This window comes from Anopheles arabiensis, chromosome 2 (assembly GCF_016920715.1).
Source record: "Anopheles arabiensis isolate DONGOLA chromosome 2, AaraD3, whole genome shotgun sequence".
NCBI lineage: Eukaryota > Metazoa > Arthropoda > Insecta > Diptera > Culicidae > Anopheles > Anopheles arabiensis.
Window position 1 is genome coordinate 32,986,122 of NC_053517.1, and position 9,321 is coordinate 32,995,442.

General features: G+C 48.2%; 1 protein-coding gene and 1 long non-coding RNA gene across 4 annotated transcripts; one reads left to right on the forward strand and one right to left on the reverse strand.

The window, feature by feature from the left end:
• Window positions 1–47: 47 nt before the first annotated feature.
• On the reverse strand, window positions 48–8,809 carry LOC120898868 (cyclin-dependent kinase-like 1). Of its 3 annotated transcripts, none has more exons than XM_040305311.1 (7): window positions 7,804–8,809; window positions 2,977–3,045; window positions 1,539–1,875; window positions 1,293–1,458; window positions 917–1,167; window positions 753–848; window positions 48–681 (listed from the first exon to the last, which is right to left on the reverse strand). In XM_040305311.1, exons 1-7 carry the CDS (start codon window positions 7,869–7,871, stop codon window positions 427–429), a joined length of 1,242 nt encoding a protein of 413 aa, XP_040161245.1. In that variant the 5' UTR covers window positions 7,872–8,809; the 3' UTR covers window positions 48–426. The 3 variants fall into 3 exon arrangements, with proteins under 3 accessions (XP_040161245.1, XP_040161246.1, XP_040161244.1); XM_040305312.1 differs by having other exon boundaries at window positions 1,539–1,845; window positions 7,804–8,806; XM_040305310.1 differs by lacking the exons at window positions 2,977–3,045; window positions 7,804–8,809 and having other exon boundaries at window positions 1,539–2,290.
• Window positions 1,809–2,741, forward strand: LOC120898871. The gene is made up of 2 exons (XR_005738710.1): window positions 1,809–1,896; window positions 2,229–2,741. It is a non-coding gene; the product is annotated as an uncharacterized LOC120898871 (long non-coding RNA).
• Window positions 8,810–9,321: the final 512 nt, after the last annotated feature.

The following is a 9,321-nucleotide window of genomic DNA, read 5'->3' on the forward strand; positions in this document are numbered from 1 at the left end:
TTCCCGGATGTTTTTTTAAATAATTTAAAATAAATCGCCGCTTTGTTATAGTTTCATTCATATATTGATGATACAGTTTACTTCATGTATATAATTTTAATTAGATTTTGCTTTGTTTTTTTTTCAGTTCTGTCGAGATGTTGGGCTGAACCTGTTAAGTTAGAAACAAAAAAGAGTGGGCTGCATAACAAAACGAAGATGTAGCTGACACGCAAACGCTGCATGCTGCTGCTAAGAATAAAAGGGTGTCAACTTCTACGCTGGTCACAACATAGTAATGTGAAGAAGCCCCCGACATGTTTGTCACCGCAGCTGGGCAAACAGGTTGGCGTTTGCATTGAACCGGGTAGAAAATTCCAGCACAAAAAAGAGAGAAAAAAACCCCACTCCCCCTTCCCCCACTTGTTCGAATGCACACCCCTCGCTTTAGATGGTTGGCAAGTGGTGGTCGGAGCGCAGGAACAGATTCTTCTGCGGGACGCGCGACTCCTGCGTGCCGGGTAGCTGCGGTAGCGAGGTGTTCGAAGTTTTCGGCTTCAGTTCCCGCGTGCCCGTCTGCTTCTGCTCGAGCGTAATCGTCTGCTCGATCTCCTTCTGCTTGGTGATGTAGTCTTCGAAGTACGGATGCGTGGCCAACCGCTCGCAGGACCAGCGTTTGGCGGGATCCTTGTCCAAGCATTTCTGGGTGGCGCAAAGAAATGAACCGTCAGTCCCTAGGGTGTTGCAAAACGATAAAGTAAAAGAAGACTTACCTTAAGAAAATCCATCATCAACGGATTGGCTAAGGTACGGGATGGCATCTTGGCTTCGAGCGTTTCCAGTGTCGGTGGCACGGGAAGCGTTATACCCTGCAGGAACACACAAAAAAGGGCGTATAATGTAATAGGCTGTCGAAATTGGCGCATTGCCGACATACCTTGAAGAACTCATTCTGATTGAAGATGGCCAGATGCCGAGGTAGTAGATCGCCGAGTGTGCGCCGTATCAGGTAGAGCTGATCGACGTCGCTGCGGCCGGGCCAGAGGGCATCACCGCGCACCAGCTCGGCAAACACACACCCGATGGCCCACACGTCCACCGGCGTACCGTACTGTGTGTCGCCGACCAGCAGTTCCGGCGCTCGGTACCATCGCGTTGCTACATAGTCTGTATAATTTTCACCGGGGCCTGGGCAATGAATTTCCAAAGCAGCATGTGAGAGAGAAAGAAAGAGCGAGAGAGCAAGTGAATGATATGAGAGAAGACCGTGGTTACCAGCACAAAATCCACTGTGTACTATGTCTACTACTTACTAAGCATTCGAGCGAAACCGAAATCGCACAGCTTCACCTGTCCCTGTGCCGTAAGCAGGATGTTTTCCGGCTTGATGTCCCGGTGCAGACAACCCTGCTTGTGACAGTAGGCAACACCCTGGATGGTTTGGTACGTGATCTGCTTGGTTAGATTATCTGGACAGCCCTGCAAGCACGCAAAATGACACATCCGCATGAGCAGGTACGCTCTACACATCTCACGTTGCACTACACCGCTCCACCTACCTCCGGATGTCGCTCCAGCTCGTGCAGGACGGTGTGTTCGCAAAACTCAAACACCAGATGAAGGCGACGCTTCCGCCGGAACACCTCCAGCAGGCAGACCAAGTTCGGGTGCTTCAGGTTCTTCAGCAGGCGTATCTCCCGCAGCGCGATCTTGCGTATGGCCGGATCGTCCTCCGACTCGACGAAGCGCTTGACCGCGACGAGCGACCCCGTCTCGCGGTCCCGGCACTTGTACACCACCCCGTACGATCCTTCGCCGAGCCGGCTTAGCTTCTCGTACCGGTCCATCCTACTGCTGCCGCGCGATCTGGAAAACAGGGTCGACAGGACGAACATGCTGCCGTAAGCGAGGGGGCCGGTAAGTGGTGGGTAAGCCGCCGGCCGCTGTGCCGGCCAATCGTCCCGCGGATGATGGGAAGACGCAGCACAGCAGCTACTGCAGCCGCAGTGTCCGGACACTACTTGCTCGGGAAAACTGTGCAGGACCGTGCGCGACCGAACGAATGCCAGCGTTGTGCCCTGGAACATTCTCCAGCGTGTACTGACTGGCGGTCGCGCATAGTCGCAAACACACCGTAACTGGACACTGGAGGTTTGCTGGGGTGGACCCCAGTGACGGTGCCGAATCGCTAAATGGGAAAATCGCCTGACCAGTAAAGCTTTCTCTCCCTCTTTCCTCCTATCAATCAGCGCTCTTTGAGCGGGAAGAGCAGAAAAGCCTTTGTGTACAGCGTGGGGTCAGCCGTGCTCACGGATCGACGGACGGAAGATGGTTCGGATTTAGGAAAATTCCACCGCGCGAGCACGAGAGAAACCAGCTGCGGACCGCGGAATCCTTCACACGAGTCCTTCGATTCGAAGCGCAAACGTTCTTCAACTAGCCTTGGTTGGCTTTTGGGCGTGGAGGCCGTCCCAGCAACCCGGGCCGTTGGACCCTTCAATGTCAGGGAGCGAGCAGAAAGCGTGCATTACCTACGCGCACTCTCACAAACCAGGGACTCATGTCCCGCTTCCACACGAACATTATTCAAACCAGCTTGGACAGGTCGCTCGGAGGTAAGTGTACTAGCGCACATGCTGAATCCTAGTAGTCGTGGAGTGGTCAGAGAGAAAGCACGACTACCGTACTATATGGTAGCGATGGGTGGGTAAGATTGCAAGTAAAATCAATATTCTGTGCGACGTTGGACCGCCTTCACACGATGATGGTGTTCACCGTCTTCCTGCCCTACGGCGACACGGCACCTTAGTTTGAACATTGTTTGGCGGTTACAACTCAGCGTCTTCACTCAGCGTGTAGAACGGGCTTTCGGAAACAAATCGAACGTTGTGGTTATGTCGTCATGGAGTAGTTTCGTTACTACCAGGAAAACAACCCTTTTCCAATATCTTCCGCCTCTCTCAACCGTAAAACGCAAACGTGACATTTGTCTCTTACCTTTCCTGTATGGCTTTTATAACTCCTTCCGCTTTCGACTCGCCGGATGTCCATCTGAAGGGTAGATTGCTGTGGAAGAGGAAGAAACAAAATATGTGGTTGGAATGAAAAATGGTATGAATTTTGTATGAACTTCTAAGGGTGTGTAATCATAATGTCGTTCTCGGCTGTTCTCAATGACTTTTTAATAGGGATATCTTCTTTATGGGATCGTACCCAACTGCTGTAAATTGATGATGGTTAAATAGGTTCTGGCTGTTCCACATTATACAAAGATTTTGTTTTCAGTACAATCGCCTCGCCACAATGGGGATGATGTTTATCCGAACGAGCACCTAAAGGATTTGTGGATTCGAGCCTTTTGTTTCTACTTCAACCCATGTGTACCCTTCGTCGTTAACTATTCTCAACCCCTTCTAAAGGTAATGGGTATTTTCTCGAACTTTTTCAAACACCTTTCCGTGCGTGGGCAAGGCAAGAAGGTTTCCATTATGGAGAGTGTGTGGGGGGGAGGGGATAGTTCCTATAACAAGCAAGAAGAGGGTAAAAGGAACGGGGGGAGGTGATTTTTATCGACAATAATTATCGCGCCATTGTGCCCCGCAAGAAACGGGGGAATGGATGGGAAGAACCGTCTTACGACCACCCATTACTACTACTAGCCGTTTTGCCGTAGTGCCAACAGTGGGCCAGTAGTGTTTGGTGCAAGCATCCGACCTGGCGGTAGGGTTGACCTTTCGGTTGCAAAGTTTCGGATCGATTTCGAGAAAACCACTGCCGCCGCTGCCGCCGTCAGGCAACTTCAACTTGTACACACCGGTACACACGGCACACACATAAGTAATCGTTTAAGGTCAGAGGCTAAAACGATCGTTAAAGCAATTTGTTTTTTTTTTTACTTCTTCTTCTTTTGTGTGTTGTTCCTCTGTAGAACAATTTTCCTTCTTGTTGCTTCACTTGGTTCATTGCGTAAAATCGGTTCGCGTAGGGGGAGTTGGATGCGTAAGAACATGTTTTAGTAGCAACGCATTTTTCGTATTGAGTTTTTGTTTTTGTGATTCCAAGAATTGCCCAGCGCGATATGAAAACGATTACTGATGATGTGAATCATCTATGGGGCAACACAGAATTGGGTGAAGTTGTTACAGGAGCATTCCAGAATCACCTATGGCGCGCTAATGAGGTCCCTTAAAGGATCATATTGAGTTAAATTTTATAAAGCTGCATTTTTCGGATCAGTACAATCGGCATTGCCACCTAAATATGTGAGGTATTAAAGCATCTTCAACCCCGTGTACATAACTACTTCCTCTTCATCTTTACGATTCAATCGTATATGGGATTTGAACTTGGTCCATTCATGTAGCAATTCATGTTCAAGCCAGCACAGCTACCAATTATACTTGGGATGTTCGTTCATTTTGAAGCACGGCCGATAATGGTTTAAACCATTCCTTCGCTAACTCGTCCGTACGACTGACAATATTTCACTATTCGTAGATAAATGTACGAACTACGTATCTCGGACATTCGCTGGTAAAAACTGAGCAGTACACGCTCATGTTTACCATCTTTGTTCTGCAATACATCTCATGCCTGTGCTACAATTCGGGAAGGGTTTTCACCTGAAAGCCAGATTTGAGGCATTAAAATTCAAACACTTGTATTGCTGTATCGTCAAAAAAATGCTAAAAGTACAATATAATTAATTTAAAAACACTATATATGAACGCTTTCATTTTGCAAATAATATGTAAAGAGCAACGAGTTCAATTCCTCAACGTATACACAGGGATGGTTTAAACGGTACGAAAACTAAGCGGCCACGTGGTTATAAATTCTCGCTTGACACTTCAGAAGGGCTTACATTCGTATGAACGACTTAGGACATCTATTGGGTATCGTGATTAATCCGACACGGCGGATACAAATCCATAAATGTTGCAAATTGAACGCTCTTAACGAGTTTTACTGCTATTGCCCTGATAATTTCACACAAATGATCGTTGAGAAATGGAGTAACGATATTAAATTATATTTAAATGATGAAACTCATCTGGAACTCGTGGTAATTCTTTGGTGGACGTTCAACTTGCACCTGTTGGGCGATTTTATGCATTTTTCAATGCGACATGACTTCTTAGATTGGTTGTTGTGTAGTCAAATCATAGTAATTTTGCATGGATCTACACATGCTTTCTGTTGGGACCACTTGAAGAGGTCAGGTGTCCGCCAAGTCATCTGTTAGACTGATTGAGTGAACAAAGTAGTTTTACTACCAAAAGCTTGACTGTGTTTATGTGCTCGCAAGGTTCCGGACTGTATTTGTAGTGCGAACCAATTAGAGCTGCGAAATCTCAACGCCATTATCATCGTTTAGTTCTAAATTGAAATGGGATTTCAACCATTGTTTTATGCAGGAGTAATAATCGCCCCAAAATTCCATTTCTGGACCTCTAATCTCTGCTTGATGTAAAATATTTACTAGAAACGACATTTCAATGAAGGTTATTCTTATTTTAGCACCAATTCTAATCTCAACGCAATAGCGCCGTACGTAGGGCTGACTATCCTGCTATGGGTGGTAATCATTGAGCCAAAAGAAGAAGAATATCTTCTCAGAATATTTTCTTTTTACAATAGCATATCTAAAAATATCAAAAAGCTTCTTGGTGACTAAGCGGAACTTTACAAAACGATAACGTTTTGTTTTCATCGTTCGATTATCAATATCGATTAAGTTTGTCTCCATAATAACTGGACAAGATCCGACAACCTTTAACTAGAGCTCTCTGTAATCATACGGTACGCGATGGGTTCAATTTGTCAATAGCACAAATACTCCAATATCCATCATTTTTCACGTTGACATTGAAACGCTGCATACAGCAGAACGCTGTCCTACGGGAGGTCAGTGTGAGGTATTTGTGGCGGTCCTATAGCTATTTCTACGTCCGGCTATCGTGCATGTTGCACTAATCTAGATCATTAATGCTGGACGACACCACTCATCAATCAACCGTTTAACATGACTCCCCGGTCCCGTCGGACCTGGCAATGAGTGGCTAGTAGAGTGGTAATAGAGCAGCAGATTTTAAATTCAATCAATAAGTACTAATACTAATGGCATCGGGGTATCGGTGGGGTTCCGGTCTATGTCTAGGAGCTATGTCCACCTGCGGACCTTGAACAATTGAAACACATCCGTTTCAGAGGATGACGAAACCCAAAACGGACCAACACGCCCGTGAGTCATACGATTGCAATGGACATTTCACATACCATGTAGTCGGTGCAAGTAATCCAACCTTGGATGGCTCTTATTGAGGGGTCAATTATTGGGAGTCCCCCTCTAAAAAAATGTCCAACCCAATACGACATAGTGCTGTTAAGGGTTGCCATTTCGATACATCATACTCCCTGCCAGTGTGTGTGTGTTACGAATTCGTTTAAGATTAGCATTGTACACCGTGAAAGATAAGGCGTCTATATCCTGTTGACATTTCGGCCACCTCTCCGATATAAATGGTCGCGTATGGTTCGTCCAAATTGTCACACAGTAGCCTGCAGTTAACCGGTGGACAAACCCAACCCAACATCGCCCACAAATCCTCACACTTTCAGCAAAACACACCCCTATACACCCCACTCCCTCCTGGAAAGATGGCTGCCAAGCTGATTGTCGTTGCTTCCGCTCTGCTGGTTGCTGTCGCACCGTTTGCCGCCTCCAACCCGGTCCGGCCGCTACCAATAAGTCTTCAGTCCAACCTGGGCGCTCAGAAGAACATGGACATCCATCTGCCGGAAGGTGCCACCTCGGTCACGGCGGACACGATCAACAATCTCTCGATCGTGTTTGCGGACACGGTGTACATCCTGGCGGACGGAAGTGTTGTGCCGGAGAACCCGACCACTACCACTGGGCTGCCGCCACTTTCGACGACAACCGCAACGCCGCCGGCCAATGGCGGTGGCACCGGTTCACCCGTCATCACGCCACCCACCTTCCCCGGCCGGAAGTAAGGTAGGGTTCGTCGTGCGGTTCGGATCGATAATGGCATTACCAGCTAGACACGGCTGACGACTGATGACGATGTGTGTAAAATCGAAACTAAAGAAAATAAAGCGAACAGTTGAGCAGGAACAACAAAATACACATGCACGTGCACAACCACACCGGGGGTACACAAAGCACCGAGAAAACAAACGGGTTCGAGCAAAGGGGCGGGTGAGCCATCCTCTTCCCGCTTTTCCTGGCCCCCTTGGTTTTACATTGCCATTCATGATTTCGCTTTCATTGCGCTCATCAGTCTCGTGTGTGGTTCGCTGGTTCGATTATGCCAAAAAAACATGCCAATCGACCGGTTTTGTTTTGCATTAGGGGACGAACAGGGGGCGAACTTGGAAAATTGGACCCATAAATAACTCTTTACTTATGAACGAAGTCCTCCATCTCTCACTCTCTCTCTCTCGTTTCGTTTTCTCTCTTTCACTCGCTCCCAAAATCGTTCTCAGCAGGCTGTGCTGTGTTTTGAGGGGCGGGCAAGCAAAGCGGGGGTTTATTATTGCGAGGAGTTCAAAGCACTGCACGCCACTGCGGCCCCATTATCCTTAGCTACCGGAAAGGCTGGCCAGCACCAGCACCGTGCGGGATTGAAACTGGATTGGGCCCGCGGTGGGTGACTACAGAAAGCCAACCATTTTGTATTATTTTGTAACTCTTGATCGTTTCCAACGCATCCTTTGATTAACGTCATCACGCATTTCGACGATGCTCGTGGAGCGGATGTTTGTAAAGCATGGGGTACCTAAGCTGGACATAATTACCTGCGTGGTAGTAGCGGTAAATGATTACCAAACAACCACAACCGTTTCTCCCCGAACCATTTGTCCATACGGACCGCCACGTTGCTACCGTTCGGTGCGGGTTGTGGATGGGTGGTGGCCGTGGTCGCAGTACGCTTGACTTCCAGTATAGGGCCCCTGACCGTTGATGTGCTGGTTCCGCGCAGGCAGGTAGTATCTTCGATTCACTTCGCACTGACCCGTTCGCGTCACACGCAATGGCGCCGAAGGACACCTGGAGCGTTTTGTTGGGCGGTTTGTCCTGCGTTTCTCTACTTTGCACTTTTCGCACTTAACTATGCACTTGTTCAGATCACCACCTGGTATCGGGGTGCGTCGTTACTAGGTCCTTCTTGCATGTGAAGCTCGGGCCACCCATTGGAAAGCAATCCGTGTAGTAGTTAAGCAGCAGTAGTAGTAGTACACTCGTGTTCCGTACAACGCTCAGCGGTCCACGGGTCCAATCGCCAGGCAGGGGCTCTGCTCGAAAACTGAATGAGCGAAAATCGATCGCGCAGTCCACAAGAAGTTCAACCTGCTTTCCGATTGTTTCACTGTCCCTCACTTCGACACCCGCTTTGGAGTGCACTAGCGCGGCATACTATTTCTCACACCAGGTTTACCACACAGCGAAAAAGGGAGCGACCAGGACCATCGGCCGGAAGAATGACCACAACATTTGCAGACCTTCGGGGCGGCCCAGCCGGATGAATATTTCAGCGCGGTTTCGCGGAGTCTTTGGCGTGACTTTTCGGTGTTTTTCCTCTCTTTTTTCGCTAGGACGGAAGGTGTAGCCAGTATCCAGTGGATACACGCTGTGTGGTGAACGTTCTTCCTGTTTCTCTGGGTCGAATGTGCTCGTGCTGCACGCGCCTAGCTCACTGGAGCACCGGATTCGGGTTGCGCCGTACCCCGTAGGACTGCGAAGAAATTCGTTCTGCTGAAGGGAAGGGTGAAAAAGTTTGCTACCATGGTAACGGTGAAAAACAAAACAAATTTGCTCCGTCGTGTGGCTGGCCCGGCCCTGTCGGTGGGTTGGGTTGAGTTGGGTTGGCGCGTGTGTTTAGGTCGGTCGGTACCTAGTTCCATTCGGGCACACAGACATACACACACATACACACACTGTGACCGGTGGTGGGAACTGCTCGTCCTGGGTGTCCTGTGGCAGTGCAGCGGAACAGGCCAGAAGCTGTAAATAATGTTCGTGCGACACCTGTGTGACTGTGACCCACCATGTTTGTACGGGAGGGAGGTGGGAGTGTATCTACATTTCTTTTGTTTTATTATTCATGCTGTCAATCCATCATTATCATCATCATGTTGCAGATCGATACGATTGATCAGATAATGTGAAGGTGAAGTAGATACGCTGGGATAATAGCAGAAGATGAGGAAGAAGTGCGATACAATATTATTCCTTTGGGTTCTTTTTTGTATTATTATAACTGCATGGAGTGATATGATTGATAGGAATGAGACCGAACATGATTTCTGTTCTAT

Excerpts from the sequence above, each read along its gene's own strand:
- LOC120898868 (XM_040305310.1), bottom strand. The coding sequence starts at position 2,066 with ATGTTCCAGGGCACAACGCTGGCATTCGTTCGGTCGCGCACGGTCCTG. Across the intron at positions 1,459-1,538 it reads AGCTGGAGCGACATCCGGAG|GGCTGTCCAGATAATCTAAC; the intron begins GTAGGTGGAGCG and ends GCGTGCTTGCAG. Across the intron at positions 849-916 it reads ATCAGAATGAGTTCTTCAAG|GGTATAACGCTTCCCGTGCC; the intron begins GTATGTCGGCAA and ends GTGTTCCTGCAG.